The sequence below is a fragment of the Pseudochaenichthys georgianus genome, chromosome 3 (assembly GCF_902827115.2).
Source record: "Pseudochaenichthys georgianus chromosome 3, fPseGeo1.2, whole genome shotgun sequence".
NCBI lineage: Eukaryota > Metazoa > Chordata > Actinopteri > Perciformes > Channichthyidae > Pseudochaenichthys > Pseudochaenichthys georgianus.
The window spans coordinates 49,420,434-49,446,270 of NC_047505.1; the positions used below are offsets into that span (position 1 = coordinate 49,420,434).

General features: G+C 42.2%; 1 protein-coding gene across 4 annotated transcripts in view; it reads right to left on the bottom strand.

The window, feature by feature from the left end:
• The window catches only part of adcy7 (adenylate cyclase 7), a 111,499-nt gene that overhangs the window by 44,093 nt on the left and 41,569 nt on the right, over nucleotides 1-25,837 (bottom strand). For 3 of the 4 annotated variants that reach the window (XM_034077338.2, XM_034077324.2, XM_034077331.2), the window contains exons 2-3: nucleotides 15,610-16,245; nucleotides 157-354 (exon numbers count right to left, since the gene is read on the bottom strand). In XM_034077338.2, coding sequence (XP_033933229.1) covers nucleotides 157-354; nucleotides 15,610-15,774 — 363 coding nt within the window. In that variant the 5' untranslated portion in view covers nucleotides 15,775-16,245. Of the gene's footprint in view, nucleotides 1-156; nucleotides 355-15,609; nucleotides 16,246-17,347; nucleotides 17,366-25,837 lie in introns of those variants that run through there. The other variant, XM_071201636.1, reaches the window with a different exon arrangement.

Genomic DNA, 25,837 nt, shown 5'->3' on the forward strand with positions numbered 1-25,837 from the left:
TAACTCCCTCTCTTGTATATCAGCATGTGAAGGACACTGTTCAGGAACTAGTTGATGCTCTGTCTGTGACGACTACTTCCATTCTTGAGAGGATAATAAATACATGAATCCTGATTATTGAAGCCGTTGACGAGTGATATTTTTCTAACAGGTTACCTGGTCCCAGGGCAGGATGATGGGCCCGCTGAAGATGAAGGTGTAGCCCATGGTGAGTTGCGTGGCCCAGACGATGAGACCCAGCAGATGCCTCCATCGCTGCGACAGCATCTCCGTACACACCAGCACGAACACACACAGGAACACACACAGGCTGCCGCTCACCACGCTCACAAAGGCACAGTGATCCGATGGACTCTGAGGGAGAAACAGGAACATCGACTTTTCAGACATGGAGGTAGCCACTTAACTTTAATCAACACGTTTTTTTTAACCAGTCCTAACAAAAAACCAAACACTAGAACTTCACCGAGTCATTAATCTACAGGGCTTTTTTTCCAAGACAAGTATATTATTTTGTCCGGTCCTCTGTCTATGCATTCAAATCTAGTGTCAACATAATAAACAAAACTTGCACACTTTGTCTTTTTCAATCAGCAGGTTATTGCTTCTATTTCCGACTTATTAAATCTGAGGTTTTTATAAGATGCTCCTAAACGTTGATATTCAGAAGCACTGAGGCTTATGTTGGAGTGTTTCCCTAAAATATTTCCGTATGCATCATGTCCCGTTTGCTTCAGGCATCCATCTTCCTGATTGATTTACTGTACAGTGAGAAACAAAAAGCCCACACGCATGAACACATGTTTGCTGCTTGTGTGTGAATATCTGTGAGTGTGTTAAATTCATGCATACAAAGCTGAGAGATGGTGGGAGGAAGTGAGTGGGTGTTGCAGGCAGAGTAAGAGAGGAAACAAGGGGTTAATAGGAGAGCTCAGGAGTGAGACAGACGCACAAAGTCGGCATTAATAGATCTCTTAGCGGAGAAGGCCATCGCTGCATTGTATGTTCAGCTTTCTGGTTACCATGGCAGCTTTGAGAAGAGGCCAGATCTCATCTAAAGCACTTTCTGCTCCCGGTGAAGCTCGGAGACTCGACAGAAAACCTTTTTGTAGGCAGGAAAAGAACATTTATTCTATATGGCAGTGGCGAACCGTCAAGGCCTTCAAGGTATTCAGAGAATACCCTGGAACACTCAGATAAAACAAACAAAAACATCGATTTAATTATATAAATAAAATGTAATAAAATATATATAAAATTAATAAATGAGAATCGTATCTGTGTTGTTGATCTGTAATATTACAGTGTTACGTTGATTTGTCCTTCTCGGACCATGCACTACGCATTTCAGTGGTTTTGTGTTGGAAAAGAAAGCAACCAATCAGATCGTGTTCTGGGTCTCTGGGTAGAATATCCTTCACCAAGGTATTCTACATCCTTGATCGAATGCCCTGGCCGTTGCACTGAATGAGAGCGTACTTTTGGACTGACAGTTTGATCAACCAATCAGATATTGATTTGTAGCCAGTGGGCGTATTCTTTCAGAGTTTCCCTCGGTTCCAGGGTGCTCTAGAGGCCCGCTAGTTAACTGGCTCGAGACAGAGGACTTAGATGAATGCATGTTGTGAAAAATGATTGTTCCAGTGGGTGAAGGGGGCGGGGGAGGGGTGTCTAAAGTCAAAGATGAATTTTGATTGGGCCAAATTTGACCCCGAGTGACCCAAAACAATTCTGCCGGGTCTCCCCAGACCCCAACACCAAATTATACACTTTTTCTTTTTAGAGACCTTCAGACTTGGCTAAAATGGTCAAAATCAGTTTCGTAGTGTTTATATAGCTGCTGTGGAGGATATCATGAAGCCTCGTTCCGATACAGAAAACTAGAGTGTAGTTATTATATAATTTTAACTTGAACACAACATAAGGGTTAAGCTTTAATTTGCTAAAAACGTGATTGAGTGTTTGTTATATTTTAGTATTTGGAGTCAACAACGTTTTTTTGGAACCTTATTTGGACAAAATGCCCGTCGAACCGCAAAACACCATGCCGGCTAGCGACTCAGAGGCTAAAGCTAGTAGCAAGAGCAGTGTGGACGCTAGCATGCTACCGGCCATCCGGGAGATGGTCAAGGAAGTTATTCAAGAAGAGAATAACGGTCTCTATGAAGAGATCAAACTGGCCATCTCTCCGATAAAACCAGGAAGAATCTGTATTAATTGCGTAATGTTTTAAGTAATACAACAAACAAAAAAAGCCCAATCAATCCGTCCGAATGGCTGCTAATTAGTGGGGTAATGTTACACAAAGTTCATAATCTGATGCATAGTAGAGGAGATAATGATGGTGACTCACGGGCCAATAACTAAAACATTTTGGCCAATCAACGATTTGTTGGCAACTATTTTGATGATTGACGACTATTTTGATTCTGGATTTGAGGAGATCGAGTGATTCCAGATAATTGTAATGTCAATATTGTGTAACTGTGTGAAGTAGTGCTGTCGTTTTGCAATTAGGAGATTGTTGGTTCGATCCTGGGGCGAGATACTTAACCCCAAATTCCTTTTTCAAAATAAGCAACAGAATACCCTGGAAAAGAGAAAAGGGATATTATACTGTTTTTCATCGATATATTACAGGTATATACAGAGCCTGTCTCTTTATGTCTTTATGTCTTTATTAGGATCCCCATTAGCACTAGCATGAGCATTGGCTATTCTTCCTGGGGTCCTCACACACTCAAAACATACATAAACATACAACAACATTTACAGTGAAATGAAGTGAAACTAACATGGTCATTCAATTATCGCCATCCTAAGGCCAAACAAAAGTAAATACAAATAAGTGTACATAATAATATATGCATACATAGCCACAGGCACAGTTCAAATTTACTTTGTAATACTTAAATAATTTTTTAGCAACCATTTGAAATGTACTTGAGAATTTTCCTGAATGATGTGAACCGGTAAAGAGTTCCAGCTGATCATGGCTCTGTACATGACTGTTTTCTGTCCCATATTTGATTTAGATTTGGGTAATACAAACCATCCTTCTATTGTATGTCGTGTTTGATAGTTATGTTGTGCATATTGCGCTATAAATCTTTGTGATAATATATCTGGTGAGTGAGTCACTGTAATATTTCTGACAAAATGTAATAAAATATAAGTTGACCTCTGTCTGACTGTTAACCATTTCAGTGTCTCCAGCATTTCAGTGACTCTGGTTCTGTAGGAGCACTGCAGTGCACATCGTGCTGCCTTATTTTGTGCTACTTGTAGTTTGTTTAAATCTTTTTCAGCAGCACTAGACCATATAACCAAACAATAATCAAGCTGCGACAGAACCAAAGCATCCAAAACTTGTCTACTGACATCCATAGGCAAATATTTTACAATTATTTTTACAAGTGACACACCCCTTCCCATTTTACATACAACATTATCAATTTGTTTAGACCAAGATAATTTATGATCCAGGGTTATACCTACCAATTTTGTCTCCTTGACCTGTTCAATTTCAATATGGTTTAAATGTAGTTGCAATTTTGGTTCACCTTTTAACTGATGATTTGATCATATTAATAACGATTTTTATTCCCCCGCATTAAGTACCAACTTATTATTTATGACCCACTCTGATATCAGTAGTAGATCTTTATTCATAACATTTGTCAACTCTCTTGTAGTTGATGCTGCATAATATATTGTTGAGTCATCTGCATACATTACAATTTTAGCTTTTTCTAACACTAATGGTAGGTCATTTGTAAAAATAGAAAATAAAAGTGGTCCCAAACAACTACCCTGAGGTACTCCACAGGTGACTTTTTTCATCTTTGAGAGACTTCCATTAAAAAAAACAGTTTGACTTCGATTGACTCTGATTGGCTGAAACACCAAACAGACCATTGCTGCATCCCATAATCCCCTCTGTTTCAGCCCTGTTTCAAAAGTCTGTTTCTTTAGATGAAAATAAGTAGTAGTATCATCTCTCAACCAATCAGAGCCTTGTACAGGTCTCACAAGTGTTTTCCTTTCAGCGTTGCTCTTCATCCGCTGTCGATTGGAGAGAGACCGGTATCCAACCTCTCTAACAGGCGCGCACCCACCCCCCTCCCCCAGTCTTTAGGATTTAATAACAGCGCTACACTCCGTCACTTGCAGCATTTTCTCTTTGCTCTTCTCTCCCCCTGGCAACTGAGTGAGCAGGAAGACAGAGGAGGGAGATTAATGAGAGAAGGAAGAGAAAGAGGGAGTGACGGTATTTCCCGTGATAGATGAGGTGGCTAAAGAGTTTGTTTATTTATTGCAAACTAGGAGCAACTGAAATGAAACACTTGTGGGACATATCATTTGTGTGTATTTGTATGAGCACAACACTAAATTAATGGTGTTGTATGTATATTTCGTGTACATACATGAGGGATGGAGCAGGGCTGGGTTATTAAGCACATTTTTATTATTTTTAAAACAGGGATTTATGCTTCACCGATTATGAAAATTAGATAATCGAGATAAAACAGTTATTTTAAATATTGTGAAGCAGTCAATTTTTTATTTAGGCTTTCATTTCGTCTTGTGTTATAAATCAAGCATACCTTATTTTATTTACCGGCTGAGCGCTTATGCACCTTTTTACTGAATACTTTAATAAAGTCATTTAGTTGATATATTCAGGGGTGCACTTTCTCAGTGAGTTACTCAAATGAGTACCAGGAGACAATGTTTGGTACTCAGGGCGGCCCACGCAAAGTTATGTGTTCAGCCCCTCTGTTTCGTGAACGTCGACGGGGGAGTTGGGGGTGGGGTTGTCGTACTGAATGTCGACGGGAGGGGTGTGGGTGGGCGCTAGTGGAGCACGCTCGTGGAACTCCCGCCGGAAGTTGTGGCACAATTCCGTTGTACACACCGACGTTAACAGCATCCCCGCCTGTGCGACCGGCTGTCGTCCAGTGATCGAAGCGCCTTCTGGAAATGTTTCACAAGTCCATCGGTACGTAAATGCACTTAGTGAGACAAGTGACTGTACGCACCAGTTATGTGCACCCCTGGATATATATAATTAATTATGGACCAATTTATTTATATAGGTTATTCATTTTCCAATAGCACTTGGAAGTGCACAACAATCTTGTTTATTTTAAAATGCATTATTTGTTGTGTTTATTTTTAATGTTTATTATATATACCTTTATTTATTATATTTAATTTGTATCTATATGTCTTTTACATTTAATTTGAAAGGAAATACACATTTTGAGGTGATTTTATTAAGTATAATTAAGTTAAAAAATAAAAAAAGCCAAAATAATTGTGATTTTAGCTTCTGACATAATCACGCCCCTGGGATGGATGCATTTCAAAGGAGTGTGTGAGAGTGAGAGATATTTAGGTACAATGACGACAGAAAGGGAGTGTGCCATAGACTCAGCAGCAACACAATGGAGGGAAGATAATAATAAATAAACGTATATTAAGATTTTTTTCCAACAGGGGAAAGTCATTATATCTGTCACTTCACTAAATGAACCACTGACTGCTATGCTACCTGCCATTATGCCAACGTCAACAGCATATCCAATGAATACGTGCCTTTCCTCACATAATCACCCTCTATACACTTTTGACAGCTACATTGTTTTAAACTCCATTTCATACCTTAATGGTTCATTTTATTCTATTCTGACTAAGTTGTCAACCAAACCCTTTAAAGGTCTTGGTTTTAAGCGCAGCAGGGGAGTGTATTTAGCAGAAAGAAAGCAGACTTGTTTTCTGTTGAAGTATTTTTGAGTAAAACTGAAGCATTAACAGCTGCAGGCTAGCTCACCCTGACCCCTGACCTCACTGCGGAGAGAAAGGAAAGACAATTTCCTGTCAGGGAATCATCAGCATTATGAAACGGTGATGATGTTGAGGAGATGCACTTCTTACTTTGTGCCTTTTTTTCTAATCTAGGGAAGTATGCATCCTCTACTTTCGATTCTATTTCAGCGACGATGTGCTTCTTCACTTTCAAACAGTTACACAATCACTCTCTCATTCACTCGGCTAGTGAAGGGGAGTCAAGAGCTTCATCCAAGTAGATGTCGAGGGAGAGGACAGAGTTTTACATTTTTCACAGAGATTCAAGTTGACCATCCTGTAACATCCTGCTCTTCTTTACATTATGCTGCATGTGAATGTATTAATGTTCAAGATGAGTCCCCATACTGCAGGGGTGGCCAACCAGTCAGAGGTTAAGAGCCAAAAATGTTACTGCAAAGAGCCACATCAAACACACAGTCACAGATGCGCGTGCACCCACACCTCCTTCTCTCTTTTGTTCTCAGCCTTTCTCTGTGCCCCTTTACTTTCTTCCTCCCCTCTCTCTCACACAGATAAAATGAAAATATAAAACTTTACACGCACACTGTTAGGAACTTGGTTACACAAGGATAAGGACTCAAATGCACAACCCGGGAGACAGAGATAAAGTAATATACTTTTATTTGCCAAAAGGATATACAAAAAGAAAAAACACTCTTTGCGAGGTGACAAAAATAAAGAGTTTCAATAAGGCTCAACAAAAAAACGAATGAAAAACCAATGAATCTCGCAGGAACCCAGCACCTTTCCTCGAGACCATAACCCACCCAATCCACCAGGAATTGCTTGCCTCGACCCCTATTGCGGACCTCCAGCAACTTGCGGACCTTGTACGTTAGGCCACCTTCGAAGAACTGGTGTGGTGGAGGGGGCTTGGAGGCGGGAATAAGTGTGCTCTCAAACTGGCTTTATCTTGCTGACGTGGAATGTAGGATGTACCCCCATGGATCTGGGAAGTCTTAGGCGCACAGACACAGGATTGATGACTTTCGACACCGGAAAAGGCCCCACAAACCTTGGAGCCAACTTCTTGGAAGCCACCTGAAGTGGTAGGTCCTTGGTGGAAAGCCACACATTTTGACCCGGTTTGTACATGGGAGCGGCCCTGCGGTGGACGCTCCGACTGTCCATTCGATTGAGGGTGGTAACCTGAAGACAAGCTGACAGTAGCGCCTATGAGTCTCCAAAACTCCTTCCAGAAGGCTGAAATGAATTGTGGACCCCTGTCGGAAACAATGTCATTTGGGAATCCGTGGATCCTGAATATATGGGTCATCATGACCTCTGCGGTACCCTTGGCAGAGGGGATCTTGGTTAGCGGAATGAAATGAACCATCTTGGAGAACCGGTCCACCACTGTCAGGACCGTAGTTTTGCCTCTGGACGAGGGGAGACCCGTCACAAAGTCCATAGATATGTGTGACCAGGGACATTGAGGAATCGGCAGCGGTTGGAGCAAACCCATCTTGACCTGGGACGAGGTCAAGCTGCTACGTACTCCTGCACATCCTTCTTCATGGCTGGCCACCAGAAACGCTGCTTAATCCTGCACATAGTCCTTTTAACTCCAGGGTGGCACGAGAGCACAGACGTGTGGGCCCAGTGGATGACCTTGGAGTGGAGAAACACAGGAACAAAGAGCAGGTGGTTTGGACACTTGCTAGGTGCTGGGTTCAATGTATTAGCCTGTTTAACGTCCAACTCTAGTTGCCAGGAAAAGGCTCCGACCATACGGTTCAATGGAAGGATGGTCTTGGGCTCTACAGAAAAAGGTTCTGGTTCGAAAAGGCGAGACAAGACATCAGGCATTTGATTCTGAGATCCGGGGCGGAAAGAGAGTGAAATTGAACCTACTGAAAAATAGAGTCCACCTGGCCTGCCGAGAGTTGAGGCGTTTAGCCTTTCTAATATACTCCAGGTTCTTGTGGTCTGTCCAGACTAAGAACGGCTGTTCTGCCCCCTCCAACCAGTGTCTCCATTCCTCAAGAGCAGCTTTTACAGCTAACAGTTCCTTATTCCCCACATTATAGTTCTTCTCTGCCGTCGTCAACTTACGCGACAGGAAGGCACATGGGTGTATCCCGTTGTCCTCCAAGGATTTTTGGGACAAAACGCCTCCAATTCCCTCATTGGAAGCATCGACCTCCACCACAAACTGGCGCTGGGGATCCGGAATGGTGAGAATGGGAGCTGTGGTGAACTTCTCCCTGAGGAGCTGGAAAGCGACGTCAGCCTGGGAAGTCCACTTGAAGGGAACTTTAGGAGAAGTTAGAACATGCAGAGGAGCAGCTACAGAACTGAAGTTTCTTATAAACTTTCTGTAGAAGTTTGCAAACCCTAAGAACTGCTGAACCTTCTTCCTGGAGTCTGGTGTTGGCCACTTGGAAACTGCACTGACTTTAGTAGGTTCCATCTGAATCTGGTTTGGTGAGATTATATATCCTAGAAAGGCCACCTTTTCTACGTGGAACTCACACTTCTCTGCCTTGACATACAATTGATTTTCGAGTAGTTTCTTCAGAACCTGACGGACATGGTGAACATGGGACTTAGAGTCTCGTGAGAAAATCAAAATGTCATCAAGGTACACAAACACAGAAACATTAAAAAATTCCCGCAAAACCTCATTCACAAGACCCTGAAACACAGCCGGTGCATTACACAGTCCAAAAGGCATCACAAGGTATTCATAGTGACCGCTCCGAGTGTTAAATCCTGTTTTCCACTCATCCCCTTCCCTTATTCTAACCAAGTGATAAGCATTTCTTAATTCCAGCTTGGTAAAAATCTTGGCAGTCTGAAGTAGCTCGAAAGCAGAGGACATGAGTGGCGGAGGATAGCGGTTTTTCACCGTAATGTCATTAAGAGGGCTGTAGTCTATGCAAGGTCTCAGAGAACCGTCCTTCTTTCCTACAAGAAAAACCCCGCTCCAGCTGGGGAAGATGAAGGACGGATAATCCCTGATTTAAGAGATGAGGAAATGTAGTCGTCCATTGCCGCTCTCTCTGGCCTTGAGATCGAATACAGTCTTCCCTTGGGAATGGGAGCCCCCGGTAGGAGATTAATGGGGCAATCAAAAGGTTCGGTGAGGAGGTAGCGACATGGCTTTTGATTTGTTAAAGGCTTCCTTTAGATCGTGATAACATAAAGGTACTTTCTGTAGGTCAGGATAGTCTGGGTGATGACGATCCTACTAGGGTCTGTTGGTGCCTTAACAGAGCGTGAATGTTTACACCTATTAATGCAATCCTCGGCCCACGCCTTAATTTTTCCTGAGCGCCAGTCAATGTGTGGGTTGTGGATTTGGCTGAGCAGATTCAAAAATGTGAAACTGCATAACTTCAGTGTGGTCATTATTTACAGTAATCTGGATAGGTTCTGTGCAGTGGGTTACTGTAAACAACAAACGGCCGTCTAAAGCACTGGCGTTAATGGGGGAAGATAGAGGAACAGTCTTTATACAAAGCTGTTTGACTATGCCCCAATCCATAAGACTTTCGTCCGCTCCGGAGTCTACCTTGGTAACTGGTCCAGGAGGAAAGTCTGTGGGAAGCTTGCTCACCAGCGCCCTCCTCTTGGCTGGTAAGCTTGATCTTTTCAAGCTTTTCGTCATTCACATGACGTGAGTTGGTGACCCGGCTGGCCACAGTAGAAACAACACCTTTCTCGTAGCCGGCGCTGTCTCTCCTCCACGGAAAGCCTGGTCCTTCCCAACTGCATGGGTTCATCTGCAACAGGCGGAGGTGCTGTCCTCCAACGGACCGAATCCGCTGGCTGGAAAACTTCCTCTGGTGGAAAGGCTCGTTGAGAAAAGCCCTGGAAACTGGGATGTCCGTCACGGCTGCGTCGACGTTCTCTCTCTCTTTCCCGAAGACGGTTGTCGATCCGGATGGAAACGGCGATGAGAGACTCCAGGTCCCGTGATACCTCCAGAGGAGCCAGCTGGTCCTTGATTTGGATCTGATAACCCAGTCAGAAAAGCGTTGCGAAGAGCCGGAATATTCCACCCGCTGTCCGCTGCTGCCGTGCGAAACTCCATAGCATAATCCACCACCTGGCGATTATGCTGGCGCATCTGAAGTAGTCTTCGGCTGGCTTCTGTAGCAGGTGATGAATGGTCAAAAATATGACTCATAGTGTCTGTGAAGTCGGGTAATGAGTAACATGGTTCCGTGTCTCTGGACCATTCTGCAGTAGCCCAGGCTGCAGCTCTTCCCGTTAATGGGACACAATGAACGCCACTTTACCATGGTCTGATGAAAAAGCCCCTGGGTTGTGTGGGAAATGCAGGTCGCACTGCACCAGGAAAGCTCTGCAATTTATGGAATCACCGGAAAACCTCTCCGGGAGAGCCAGCCGTAGTGAGGAAGACACAGCCTAGCTTGGATTGACAGCGTCGACAGGATCCGCGACATGCAGGCGGTCAGCTGTGACTGACGTCATCGGCGGAGCAGTCTGAAGGTGAGTGATGAACTGCTGCATCTGATCCGTCAGCTGTCGTATCTGTGCAGAGACGGAAACTTGGAGTTCGGCCTGGTTTCCTACCAGTGCCTGCACTCCTTGGCTGATTAATCCCAGCTGTTCCTCGTGATGAAAAATCCAAGCTGACAGGGTGGCGTGAAGAGCTTTTGGGTCGGCTGAGTCCATTGTGGTCAGTTCGTTCTGTTACGAACTTGGTTACACAAGGATAAAGACTCAAATGCACAACCCGGGAGACAGAGATAAAGTATAAGTAATATACTTTTATTTGCCAAAAGGATATACAAAAAGAAAAAACACTCTTTGCGAGGTGACAAAAATAAAGAGTTTCAATAAGGCTCAACAAAAAACGCTCCCAACGTGAGGAACAAAACTTACAAATAGTTTTCAGGAGCATGAATCAGGCATGTGTCAAGAGAATCAAAAACTGATGAGCAGAGTTCTGACATGAGGACAGAACAAGACGAACTGACACATGGGAGACTGGGGAATTTAAACACTCAACAACAAGACACAGGTGAAAACAATCAGGGGCGGGGCTGACACTGATGAGGGCGGGAGAACACATAAGGAAAGGGAGTCAAGGAACCTGAAATGAGACGTGACAAAAACAAAACAGGAAGTGAAAAACAATACAACATAAACATGAAACATAACACTTTTGACGGTGCACAACACACACACACTCAAAGACCCTCCCTACAGAGAGACACACCAGGGTTCATACACCTTTTCACCAATGATTTTCAATGGCTTCTCCATGACCTTTACCTAATTTTCCATGACATAAAAAAATAAGCAAAATACTGCGACAGTTAAATGCCATTTTCCGTTTCATTTCTACACGATACAGTATTTATTGTAAATGTGCCATACACCATAATATTGACATAAATTGAATCAAACCTCTCCTACCAGTATTCAGAGGCCAGTTAACATAACAACATAACAATGAACAGTATGTGCACACTCACACACAAGCTCTCAGTAAACAAAATTGAAAAGGTTTTTTATTTAACTTTTTTATCTTACCTTAAAAGTGCTTCGTTATTTTTTTTTAACTGTGTCTGCTTTTCTGCCTGACTTTTCAAGGTGTTTATCTTCTGCTTGCGAAGTTGTTTGGAAGTCCTGGTTGATGTTAGCATGGAATGAGGTGAAATGGCGCTGAAGCTTTGAAGCCTTGAAATGGGTTAATGCTGTCTGGCATATAAGGCAGAATGGCTTGCAATTGCGTTCGATAAAAAAGCATGAACTCTCCCACTCTACTAAAAACGTCCTATGTTCGTCTTCTTATTTTCGCTTAGCTGTGCATTTCTTCCCTGCCATTTTAGGATCAAACTCAGTTCATGGTCAGATAGTGTTTAATCAACGATAGGTTTTCCCCCCCTCAGGTGATTGGTTCATTGCATCGCAGGTATTATTGTGATTCGCTCTTGGGCCACATCAAAATTAGATGAGCTGTCATCCTCTCATACTGACACCTGACACCACACATACACACGTGGGGAGAGCCGGGACGAAAGTAACACGGGACGAAAGTAACGGAGCGATTTTATCCGAGCCCAAACTACTTTGACCGGCCAAATTACGTCAGAATTGTCAGCATTCAATACTTAACAGACCTACTAAATATCAGGTTTAACTGTCAGGAGTCTGTGTCTCTCCCCCACACTCACACATATAGAATTCCATATGAACTGAAGAGCCGCATGAAACTGGGAAAAGAGCCGCGGGTTGGCCACCCCTACTCTAACCAACTCAATGAATCATGTTTGCACCATCGAAGGTATAGAAAAATACAATGGGGCATAGTGACTCTCTAAAATAAGTCTTAATCTATTTCCTAACAATTGCTAGTAGCATACTTCCTCCTAGTGGATAGAAATATATAAAACACCTTATATTGCAGCCCAGTGCAACACCTTTACCGAGTGCTTTAAAAGGTTATTTAAAGGTCCCCTATCATGCTATTTGTAGGCAATAGCGTAGCTCTCAGATATATAAAAATATATTAAAAACATGTCTATGAAGTGTTTTGCTCAAAATACCAAACAGATCAGCCATTCTAGCCATGCCTCATATCCCTCTATTTCACTTCCTGTTTCTAAAGGACCCGGCAGCTACCGTCTAAACTAAATGCTGCCGTGATGAAACACCATGTCATGGATTATCAAGGATTCTCTCTGAAACAGTCTGGAGCTCAAAGGCTTTCTCTCTAGCCGGTTATACCACAAGGTGAGTTCCTTTTTACTTCCTGCTTCTTCACACACATACTCTCCAGTACAGGTTAGCTCTGAGTGCTAGCGATGCTAATGTAAACACCGACCATATTATGTCCAAAACAGTCGGGCGTTGTTTCTGATAGCAACGTTTCTGATTGGGCCGTGGGTCCACATTTCAGATATTACGTCATATCGGACGCAAATCTGGATCAGCTCCGTTGTTCCCCGTTTTTAGAGATTTGGGTACGGAGGAAAAGAGAGAGGGTTTTACTTTCTGACGCTGCGTGAGTTCCCCGACACACCGGGGACACATGTCTATGTATAAAAGACATCAGAAAGTGCATTTTGCATGATAGGTCCCCTTTAAGACACTTGCTCTTATCACAAACATATTGTAACAGAACAAAAGTATGTCCTGTGGCTTGCTTCACATGTTTGCATAAAGATGGTAGTTTTCTAATGTTGTTGTCAATTCAATATTTTAGTTTTTTTTAAGAAGCATTTAACAAACACTATTTCTCACAACTCTACACATTCAAGAGCTAAATGTCAGTACTTGACAGAAGACGACGAGTCAATGAAAGTCAACGGATCAGATGGAACGGATAGAAGTAAAGTCAATATCGAAGTACGTTAAAGCGTTTATGTAAAAAGAAGATATCCATTACGCCAGGCATCTAATCTAAAGCATCTCACCTAATAATGACATAGTTGATCAGACAGTAATATCTGCTTATCTGACATGATTTAAACAACTAGCTGTAAAGGATATACAACAGAAATGTAAGTATGGTGTGGGTTAAACTGCAGAACCAGGTGTCCATGTGTCACATAAAGTTTATTAGTTCAACTAATCAAAACATTTCAGCACAATTAGAGCATTGATTTGCGAGCAGCCTCGGATGTTTAGTCCTAACTCACGGTCTGAGTGCATTAGAGTCCACCTGTACCCGACTGCACAATAAGAAGCATTGTGCTCAAATCTGAGGTATCTGCTTTGCTCCAAGATGAAAGCACACCTGTGAAGTAAAGGCTCAAACGACGGTCAAACTGGATGAAGAAAGTGCAAACATCCAGCAATTTTCGTTATTACTGTTACATGTGAGTTCATTTGTGTGTTAAAATCAGCTGAAAACTCATGACTCACATTTCCTGCACCATCTACTATCTTGATGTGTCATTCCTCTTCCCAGCAAGAATACACAAATGGGGCATATCAGGTCAGGATCTGTCATAGCATAGTAATGCGTTTGACATTTAAAGCCATTTATACTGTATGCACGACAATTGTAAGAAATTAAAATCAATGTTTAATGAAGTGATTTAGTTTAAACATACAGCAAGCTTAAAACTGTTTTATTGTGAAAAAAAATCCGGTTAGCGTTCGCCTGTGGCTAACGTTGATGCTAACGTTTATTTTGAAAAGCTATTCCTGAAGAAGTCTCCGGAATACCAACAGTGAGCTTAACTTCCGGTTTTACGTAAATAACGATTGGAGCCGTTAAAATGCATTAAATAAAAGGTCATGAAAGAGATTAAGAGGGTAAAAGGCGTGTGGAGTTATACAATGTCTAAATACGTCTAAATCCTCTGTTTTCCGCGATATCGGACATAGAAGACCGAGGGGGAGGTCCCCCTGCATGCCTGGAGCCAGAGAGGAGGAGCAAAGGGGAGATGCAAGCGTGTCTCGGCCCTATGGTCTCGGCCTCTTCTTCGCGGCGGGACTGCGAGAGGACAGCTGCAGCTGCTCTCTCCCCACTACCTTGTGTTTGTTTAATTACCATGCTGCTTAAAGGTGGGGTAGGTCATTTTGGAGAAACCAGCTCGAGTGCGCTAGAATTTGAAAATACACAGCCGGAAAAAATCTCTCACAGAGCCCCTCCTCCAACACACACGAACGCGCACATGACCAATGAGGGCACGAGATAAGTGTGTGCCCCGATGGAAGGCTGACAGGCAGGTAGGCCATCCAGTTACTTTAGCCGGGCCGGCTCACGTGATTGGTCGTGCTTTTTACAGCGCCATATTGTCAAAGCACTTCAGATATTCATTGCTATCGGGATGTTGAGAGCATTCCATGGAATATAACAAAAAGTGTATCTCGAGCCGGTTTCTCAAACTTACCTACCCCACCTTTAATTAAAGTAACCAATTTGACCCTTTTCAGAGACTCCATTGTCTCTTACTTTTTAAACTTCTTCCTGGACGCGAGAGAAAGGAATACTTCAAATACAACCCTGTTTGACAGTGTCTTGTTCCCACCAACATAATTGGTTATGTCAAAGGGAGAAAAATGACGACTAGCCGGATAATCCCAAGCTTTACAAGAGAAGGATTTTCTGCCCTTTAAAGACGCAACTGGAGAAGCTTAATGTCTCTTCGAGGAAAGTAGCTGTCGTTCATGTGCGGGAGTTCACGAGAACAACTGAAGCCATCATTCCTCTGCCTCAATGGCTGCTGATTGGTGGGGTAATGTTACACAGATTCACAGTCGGATGCACAGGTGTTGAGTTACAGATAAATGGGTTTTCTGCACGGTGAAACTTCAAAACAGTGGCCAACGGGCAACACACCAAAAAGAGTACTGTGTCGTTCAACAAGTTGCTACCACGGGGAAATGATCGCCAACAATTTTGACAATATATTTTCTGTATTTTTCTACACGATACAGTATTTATTATCATTATAGTATTACTATTTCGGCGATTAGATCAAATATTAATTATATTTGATGCAACTTTAGTTACATTTCCATGACTTCAAAAACTTTGGGGAAAATATTGTCTTCCATAACTTTTCCAGCGCCTGGAATTAGCATTTTGAATTCCCATGACTTTTCCAGGTTTTCAATGACCGTAAGAACCCTGACATAAATTATCACAGTGAAGGAGATTGTGACAGACTCCAATTACAGTACAGGGGCTCAAGGACAAATAAACTAACTGTTGCATATGACCAATAACCTAAAACGCTCTCCATGACCATCGAGAAATCTGCAAAAACCGCAGAATTTCTTACAGTTGAGCAGACTCACCAGTTGCAGGGCGAAGAAGAGGATGAGGAGGATGCCACAGGAGAGCATGGAGAGGCCCAGCAGCAGCACCAGCGGCTGGTACTGGCTGATGTACGAGAACTTGCGGTACAGCACCTCATTTTTCAGCTCCTGGTCGTTCAGCAGGTACTTCCCTTTGGCTGGCATGGCTCTCGCTTTCTCACAGAGGCATATCAGGTGTTAACAAGGAGCCCCAGGAGCAGGAGAGAGTGTGTGTGTGTCTCCACAGCAAGAAGTGTGTTGAAGAAGATGTGTTTTTTAGGGGCCACTTGCTAGCTCATGACGCTCAAGTGTTTTTCCTTCGTCGTGGCATTTTGAATCGTTGCCTCTCTTGTCCACCAGTCGTTAATCTCTGGTCTCTCTCTCCTTTTGTTGCCTCTATCCTCTGTCTGGAGTTGGCAGGCAGACCCTCTTCATCCTCCGCCAGCCGCTGTGTCCCTTCGGTCCAGAGTAATAAACCCGAGGCGAGAGGGGGAGACACCGAGGAGAATGAGGAGGAGGGGAGTTTAGGAAAGGGGAGGAGAGGGGTAAGGAGGAACACAGGAGGTGGAGAGGGCAGCAACAAAGGTCATGCCAGGTTTCAGGGTGTAATGGAGAGGGAGGCTGGCAGATCCACTCCTGCAGGGGCACAGGGAAGGAGGGGACACAAGAAGACAGACATTTTAGAAAAGGTTCAGAAGCAAACATGCAAAAAACAAGCTCAAGGTAAGACTTTGAAATGTTAATGGGCTTACATAAAAAGAAAATGACTTTACTGATCTGAAAAGGAACCTGGTCGACGGGGGATGATCAATTATTGGATTTTAAGTGAACTATTTTGACCAATTAATTCGTTTGAGTCACTTTTTCAAGAGGTTTTATTTGGGTTTTCTCTTCCCTGTAGTGTGTTCTATAGGTTTGAGTGCTTTTTTGAGTGACTTAAATCCCTGTGTTCCCCCCACATACTAACTAGGGATGCCAGCGATTATTCGATTATTCGAATATTCGTTACAGTCTCCATAATCGAATATTATTTTTAAAAATCGATTTTATTTATATATTTTTTTTATTATTTATGTTTTTTTTTTTTCTGGCTTAGTTTCAACCAAAATATAGATAAATATATATATGCTAATAATAGTATTAATAATTGTAAATGGTCATTGGTCACACCACCAGTTTGTTTTACTGTAAACTTGGAGGAAGCCTGCGTGCAGAGCAGACTGCTGCTGCAGCACGCTACACATCGAATAATCGATTACTATTCGCCAGGGCTGCCGAATAATCGATTTTGATCATGGTCAGTTTCTGGCAACCCTAATACTAACAATAGTGCTTCTATTGGCTAGCGCTTGTGGTGGGAATTCTTGATATTAACTTGTCAAAGAGATGTCTTTCTGGTCCTTTAATCTTTTGCAAAAGAGGCAACATGAAGAGTAATGTCTCCACAGCCGAGTGCAACTACTCCAACTGAAGAGAGAGCTGTTATACAGTTACAATGAATATGCTTAGTCGTGAGATAACTGAAGCATGACCCTATCAGAGTATAATAGACCCATCATCAGATCACTGTGTGGTCACATGACACCTTGTCACTGATCACCTTCCTGGGTGCTGAAATCTCATTGTCTCTCGACATGTAAGGTTTACAGAATTGAATTATTTATATGTTAAATATAACATCATAGCATTCAATTCTCTGATAATCATAATTTCCATTACACGCTCCAACATATTGTACCTGATAGGCTAAGGGGCGGGACATCTCTAAGAGGTTGACCAATCACAACAGAGCAGGCCAGCTAACCAATCAGAGCAGACTGGGCTCTGGTTTCAGACAGAGGGTGAAAAGAGGCAGTATGAGAAGAATAAAGAGCTTTTTGAACATTAAAGCATGGAGACATGTCCCAGTAGAGACACTACATACTGATATGATCATAAAAAATAGCATTAAAGAGCCCCTTTAAGAAAAAATCAATCAAATTAGTCAAAATGATTTAAATGTGAATATTTTCTCATGTATTTTCTCGTGAAACTGAATATCTTGAGTTGTGGAGAAAACCAGACATTTGAGGACATGAAGTCAGTACTGATGGACACTTTTCACCCAAAAACTATTAAAGCTTTGAAAATAAACCAAAGATAAAAGGCATGCAAAGTTTATTTACGAGCACATTTCCAACAGGCAATTCAAAGTTATTTATTGAAAATATTAAAGTGGACCTATCATGCTATTTTTAGGCAATAGCATCGGTCTCAGATATATAAAAAATATAAAGAACATGTCTATGAAGTGTTTTGCTCAAAATACCAAACAGATCAGCCGTTCTAGCCATTTCACTTCCTGTTTCAAAAGTGCTGATTTGGGATATAAAGCTTTAAAACAATTCTTAAAAAATAAAAAAGCATGCGGGACCCGGCAGCTACTGTCTAAACTAAATGCTGCCGTGATGAAACGCCATATCATGGATTATCAAGGCTCTGAAACAGTCTGGAGCTCAAAGGCTTTCTCTCTTGCCGGTTATACCACAAGGTGAGTTCCTTTTTACTTCCTGCTTCTTCACACACATACTCTCCAGTACAGGTTAGCTCTGAGTGCTAGCGATGCTAATGTAAACACCGACCATATTACGTCCAAAACAGTCAGGCATTGTTTCTGATAGCAGCGTTTCTGATTGGGCCGTGGGTCCACATTTCAGATATTACGTCATATCGGACGCAAATCTGGATCAGCTCCGTTGTACCCCTGTTTTTAGAGATTTGGGGACGAAGGAAAAGAGAGAGGGTTTTATTTTCTGAGGCTGCGTGAGTTCTCTGACACACCGGGGACACATTTATGTATAAAAGACATACAAAAGTGCATTTTGCATGATAGGTCCCCTTTAAGCCATAGTGAAACAGAAACAAATTATAAAGTGGATTCAATTTCAACACTAAAAAACTGGAAATGTGAGCAATCGCTAAAACTTGGCTTTAACTTCTGAAAAAGACTGGATGTAATTCCTAAAATCTGATTCTCTAGTGCGGGAGTGAGACTATCCAGATCCCTTGATGAACACATGCTTATTCATACGTTAACTCCTCGATTACGACAGGCCAGAAAGCCCCGTCTCTGTTTACACCAGCAGTCCTGACTCAGTTTTAGCGAGAACTGTCTTGATCTGCGACACAGAGAATTAAAGCTGGATCTGGAGCCAAGTTACTAAACAACACAACGTCTGCGAATGAACTTTGGAGCAACCACAAACCGCTTTATTCTCCTCGAGCAGAAATAACAAAGGCGACAAGGTTACAGGAATAAAAGGAGACAACAGAAACACAAAACAAAGAGAAACGCCTTCCTTTGCTTTCTGAGTGAGGAACCATGTTGCAAAAATAAATTATAGAGTCTAAAAACAGTTCAGAAATCATTATTTGGTGAAATAATCTTGTTTAAATAATAGTAAAACCACTTTTCTGCAGTGGTCTGTTTATTCTTTCCAGAGCTGTGCATCCATTTGAGAGAGAGGAGGAGACGCCGGCTGGACGCTCAATAGAAATGTGAACTTCGCACTGCTGTCAATAGAAAGCTCATTTCCTCCGGTTGTTAATATCTCCGTCTGAGAGTCCAGTGTGTTCAGCACTGCTTCATGTTTGTCCCTCACATAGCAACTGCGACAGATGCTACAAGCCATAAAAAGAAGAGAAAGCAGAGCAAAAAGGCACCTGTTGGCAAGTGACAAGTCAAAACAGTGCTCACATCGTTCAGTGGAAACATGCACGAAGCAGCGTCATGAGTTAAAAGCCAGTTTTCAAAATGAATCTTAATAGCCAGTATGTAACGTGTGCACAGTCTATTGAGCTTCCTGCCACTTGAATACTGCATGAATGTTAACGCTTGAATTATGCTCACATGTTGCACCTGTTGTTCGGGTCTCTTCCTCTGGCTCATCTTCAAATGCACTAATATACTTAGCACTCTGATCTTTCCAGATGCTCTCAATCCAATCACTCTTCTCCCATATTAGCTCCTAGCCCCTCAGAACAGAGATCTATCTATCTATCTATCTATTTATCTTTGCTCAAATTGCTGGTGGGGGTTGTGGAGTTATTCGTCTGGTGTGCAGGTGTGAGGAGTGCAGTGCGATAAAATATGACCATTGTGTGCAGTTCAAAGGGTGGAGAGCAGGAGCAGAATGCTTCTCGGTGCTTAGATTGTAACAATGTATTTGTGTGTGTGTGTGTGTGTGTGTGTGTGTGTGTGTGTGTGTGTGTGTGTGTGTGTGTGTGTGTGTGTGTGTGTGTGTGTGTGTGTGTGTGTGTGTATCACTAAATCCTGGAACAGCAGCCGAACAAAACCAACGTACGTCACTGCAGAGACGCAGGAACGAGAGAGAGAAAAGTGTGTGTGTGTGTGTGTGTGTGTGTGTTTGTGTGTGTGTGTGTGGCATTACTATACTTGTGGGGACCTACATCCGTTTACACAGTCACGTGTGGGGACTCGCCTCCCTTATGGGGACAAATTGGAGGTCCCCATGAGGGGGATCATTAATTTTAGGGTGAAGACTTGGTTAGGGTTAGGCATGTGTTGGTTCTGGTTAAGGTTAGGATAAGTCTCCAGGAAATGCATGTAAGTCAATGTAATGTCCCCTGAAGTGATGTATGCATGGTATGTGTGTGTGAGAGAGAGAGAGAGAGAGAGAGAGAGAGAGAGAGAGAGATATTGTAGACAGCTTCAGGAAAAAATAACAGAGACAAAAGGCGCTTTCACACCAAGTACTTTTCCCAGGAATAGTTCCCCGAGCTGACGTCACTTCTTCTTCTGCTTTGGGTTTACTGGCAGGCTGCAAACAACTTCACGGCGTATACTGCCGCCCAAAGTCCCCGGAGTTGGGGACTGGCTTCAGCAGAAGCTGCTGGGAGTCCCAGCAGCTTCTGCTGAAGCCTTCCGAGTAAATCGCCAGAACACCGACACCTCCTCATCTCCACCGCTCCCACGTTTTCTTTTGTGTTGTCATAAGTTAGTGTCTCTAATGATAATGTGAACAAATAAAATGGCGGCTTCACAAAACTCTTCAGAGTTTTACGGGGCGTGGTTTCCAATTCGCCCAGCCAATCAGAAATGGGATCCTTTTTCTCCCCAGGAAACTGCTCTCTAGCAGGGACTGAAAAGGTTCGCAAAAAAAAGTTCTAGTTCCAGATCTTTTTGGTGTGAACGCAAAGTCAACTATCGGAACTATTCCTGGGAAAAGTACTCCGGTGTGAAAGCGATTACGGGAACTTCTTACTCATTTGAAAATGACCTAATCAATTTTTTCATAAACATGTGTTTCATTTAAAAAAATAAATGTTAACAAGCTCAGTTCCAAAAAAATATATATCTCTATTCATAAGTATGCATTTCCCCTCAATATGATGTTCTTTGTTTTTCTTTAGAATTCGTTTTTTGTTTTCTACATATATTTATATTTTCTTCTTCACAAAAAACACTCTTTCAGATTCAGAACATATAGCCTAAGGCATGTTTATTTGTTTTCCTTTATTTATACTGTATGGAAAAAATGTGTTTGTATTTTTGAATTCTGTGAAAGACAGAAGTTAATCATAGAAAGCAAAGAAGAGAGACAGTTTCTGTCTGAGAGGGAGCGAGGGAGCCGTATCATCTCCAGACTTGACTCGTTGTGCTCTGGAGGACGGTACTTCTCCTTTCTTTCTGATGATATAACTTCCGACTTCCAAGGTAAGAAGAAAACAAGAACTTAAAAACAACCATCAGCTGTTTCTTTAAGTGCAATGGCTCTGATGAAGTGGTGTAATGAAGTACGTATAATTAAGTGCCGTTTTGAGGGACTTCTATCTCACCTGAGTGACAGTCATTTCATATTTCTACTTCACTGTTTTCTAAAAGCACATTGATTAGTATTATTTATTTTATTGTATTTATTTGATAACCTACTTTACACATCCATATTATAAGCCAATACAAATGAAAAATCAGCTAATAGATAAAACTCGACATCTAATTAAGGTTAAGATATCCAGCAGCGTTATAAAAAGTTATTTCATTAGCGCTAGAGGTTTTTAGTGGATGTAAATGGTCTGCAAAGGGTAAAATGCCTGTGTTCTCCCGTTCTAGTGCTCCAACACATTGTACGTGATAGGCTAAGGGGCGGGACATCTCTAAGCGGTTGACCAATCACAACAGAGCCGGCCAGCTAACCAATCAGAGCAGACTGGGCTCTGGTTTCAGACAGAGGGTGAAAAGAGGTGCTGCAGCAGAAAAATAAAGAGATTTTTGAACATTAAAGCATGGAGACATGTCCCAGTAGAGACGCTACATACTGATATACACCTGAACATCAGCAGGAGAGGACTCTTTAAAGTAGAGACACTACATACTGATATACACCTGAACATCAGCAGGAGAGGACTCTTTAAAGTAGAGACACTACATACTGATATACACCTGAACATCAGCAGGAGAGGACTTTTTAAAGTAGAGACACTACATACTGATATACACCTGAACATCAGCAGGAGAGGACTTTTTAAAGTAGAGACACTACATACTGATATACACCTGAACATCAGCAGGAGAGGACTCTTTAAAGTAGAGACACTACATACTGATATACACCTGAACATCAGCAGGAGAGGACTCTTTAAAGTAGAGACGCTACATACTGATATACACCTGAACATCAGCAGGAGAGGACTCTTTAAAGTAGAGACACTACATACTGATATACACCTGAACATCAGCAGGAGAGGACTCTTTAAAGTAGAGACACTACATACTGATATACACCTGAACATCAGCAGGAGAGGACTCTTTAAAGTAGAGACACTACATACTGATATACACCTGAACATCAGCAGGAGAGGACTTTTTAAAGTAGAGACACTACATACTGATATACACCTGAACATCAGCAGGAGAGGACTCTTTAAAGTAGAGACACTACATACTGATATACACCTGAACATCAGCAGGAGAGGACTTTTTAAAGTAGAGACACTACATACTGATACACACCTGACCATCAGCAGGAGAGGACTCTTTAAATTCAAATGAACAAATGCATTTATTTTTTATTTGAAGTAATTACCTGGCTCCCTGATCAACAAGTCACAAAGTGAAACATGACCCAGAAGTGCAAACTAAAGCCTAAACAACAGTATTGAGGACTGTGTCCATTATCCTCAATAACCAAAGCTGAAAGGGTAAATAAAAAGTCCTTAAATCGATGAGGAAGGTCAGATGACTCCAGCACTGCAGCATTTAAACGGTTGATATGTCATTACACTGCAAGATCTCTCATTTCGCAGATGTGAAAAAAAGCCCTTAGGAACTTAAACGGCTTTTTTATGCTCCGACTCAAAAGTTGCCATGGCAAGAGAGAGCCACAGCATCAGACCTGTGGTTGTGCTGCCGGGTTTGTGGGGAGAACAGACCGGGATGCACGCCTCAATAGAGCGGGATGAATGGCTGAAACTGTGGCGCATTGACTGCCAGCTCTTTTACTATGAAAGCTTTTGGCAGTAGACGGAATCACATAACAGCCTTGCAAAACCACCGTCACTAAATCCTGGAACAGCAGCCGAACAAAACCAACGTACGTCACTGCAGAGACGCAGGAACGAGAGAGATAAAAGTGTGTGTGTGTGTGTGTGTGGTCTAGCATTACTATACTTTTGGGGACCTAAATCTGTTTACACAGTCACGTGTGGGGACTCGCCTCCCTTATGGGGACAAATTGGAGGTCCCCATGAGGGAGATCATTAATTTTAGGGTGTAATGTAATGTAACTAATGCTGTAATGTAATGTCCCCTGAAGTGATGTATACATGGTATGTGTGTGTGTGTGTGAGAGAGAGAGAGGGAGAGAGAGAGAGAGAGAGAGAGAGAGAGAGAGAGAGAGAGAGAGAGAGAGAGAGAGAGTTATTGTAGACAGCTTCAGTCAGAATAACAGTGCGGCAATGATTAGCGTGGGTGGGTTTTCATTAAATAACCTGCAGGAAACTTAGAAGTCACAGCAAGTTATTCTTCCTGCTGGTCAGAAGATTACCTTGTCATTGTAGAAATGTGGAATCTTAGTAAATGTCCCAGAAGTAGAGGATATAATCCATCACAGTTTCAAGGTTCGTGCCTTTAAATCTCGTTATTCAGTTATTTTCCTCAGTGCATTCAAAGAAAACCGACCCACGTTTATTATTGCCTCACAATAGTTGTTCAGAAGCTGCCTACAGGAAACCGTCACTGGAAATGTACCTCAGCTTATTTTAACAATGGGATCACATGATTATTTTCGATGTTATTGCATATGTGCTCTGAGCTAACATTACACATAACACAGTCAACGTAGTTATTTCAAATATACTGGCAAAAACCGTAAATTGTGAAACAGGCTAACTGTGCTAATAGTGAAAGATGGCCAACTTTACGATCCCTGAACATCAACAGGTGCTCTGGTCCCAGCTGTGTGCACCGCTTTTTAGGGTTCCGTCAAGTCGTGAATGTTGCATGTTGGTGTTTGCATTGTTTTTGAAGCTGCAGCGCGTCTCTCCTAATATACATGTTTGGGGCCATCTGCACCCGTCAGCCACCGTAGATTCGGCTTTCTATTTTAGCATTTGGATTTGGAATGAAACAGTGATTGACTTTCTGTGACTTACATGTTCTCTTCCCAGCTGAACCTAGGCCAGTTGCAAATTGTAAATAAACAGACATATACAATCTTAAACACTAAAAGATAAGCTTTAAGAGATGTCCAAACAAGTCAAAACATGTAATGTCCAAAATATGTTTAATATGATATAAACAGAGAAATGGAGAAAAACAACATATTTAAAAAACGGCCTTTTTTGCTATTTTTTTATTAAGACGTATTGAAATAATTGGTAATATGTCGAAGTAGTTTTAGTAGACAGATGTGTGCACGTCTATTGCAGTCAGTCTTTGGATGTTGAGACAGTTTGTATGCAATGTGGCTCCATACTTTAGCATATGGATGTTTAATGAAACATTGATATGACGTTAAAGTGATGTCTTTCTGCTCGAAATGTCATTATCATAAATGAATATGAATTCTGCTCCCGCCTGAGTCTGGTTCAAGGCCGGGACATTTTCAATTCAATGCATGTCAGAAATGAAATGCTCCGGTTGAATACTGCCTGGGAACGCTCGATCCATTTCCTTTATGCCGAGAAATCACATGGGTAATAAACCAATGTTATCTAAAGATCTGCTCACATCTTCACCGAACCCACGCCTCTTCTTTTTTAAAGCCTTTTCATTTAGAGCAAACGGAACGGTCTCTTTCCTCCGCTAATCACCCGGCTTTTACGACCGTCTTTGTGTTGGCATTCAATAAGCTCGGACAAAAAAGACACAAAGCGGCGTGACCTCTGTCAAAGAAAATGGAGCTCTGCATTTCACCCAAAGATCGGGGTAAAGGTCAGCGCGACCAAAGGAGCCAAACTTGTGGACATCGTCTCAAATAATGTTCCTTTTTGGTGTCTTATTTCTGTCGTTGGTCGATGCTGAGCAATGGCTACATCAACACTGAGCCATAAGAGACAAGTTAATCTCTGGTTGTCACTGTTAGTGAAGACTTCATTCACGCTACGCTTCTATGTGAAACTAGAACAAAGGCTTGCATTTAATGATTACTAAGTATAGCACATGTCACTGTGTGGGCATATCCTCGCTTTGTGTCCGTCGTGTGTTCATGGGTTTGTATATAAGGGATTGTAATTGGGTGAATGTGTTTTATATGTGCGATTGTGAGTCAATTGGTGACTGGTGGGCGGTGGTGGTGAAGTCGATAGGGACTTGGCTTGGCAACTGGAAGGTCACCAGTTCAAGTCCCGGCAAGACCGAGTGCTACCGAGGTGTCCCTGAGCAAGGCACCATTCCCCACACTGCTCCCCGGGCGCCGTTCAAAATGGCAGCACACGCTCCTAACACTAGGATGGGTCAATGCAGAGAAACAATTTCCCCACGGGGATTAATAAAGTATATTAAAAATCCAAATATCAAATTATTTGTTTAAATTTGCAACTTATTTTGATTATTTTTGACTGATATATTTTCGGAACTGCGATATGATTCCTGTTAATAGAGAGAATAATCCTTTTTAAACATTACATGTTACTTGTTAGACCAGGGGTTCTCAAAGTTTTGATGAGTGAGGGCCAATTTAGGTACCCAATATTGGATTGAGGGCCGCCCAAGAAAAACGGAACACAA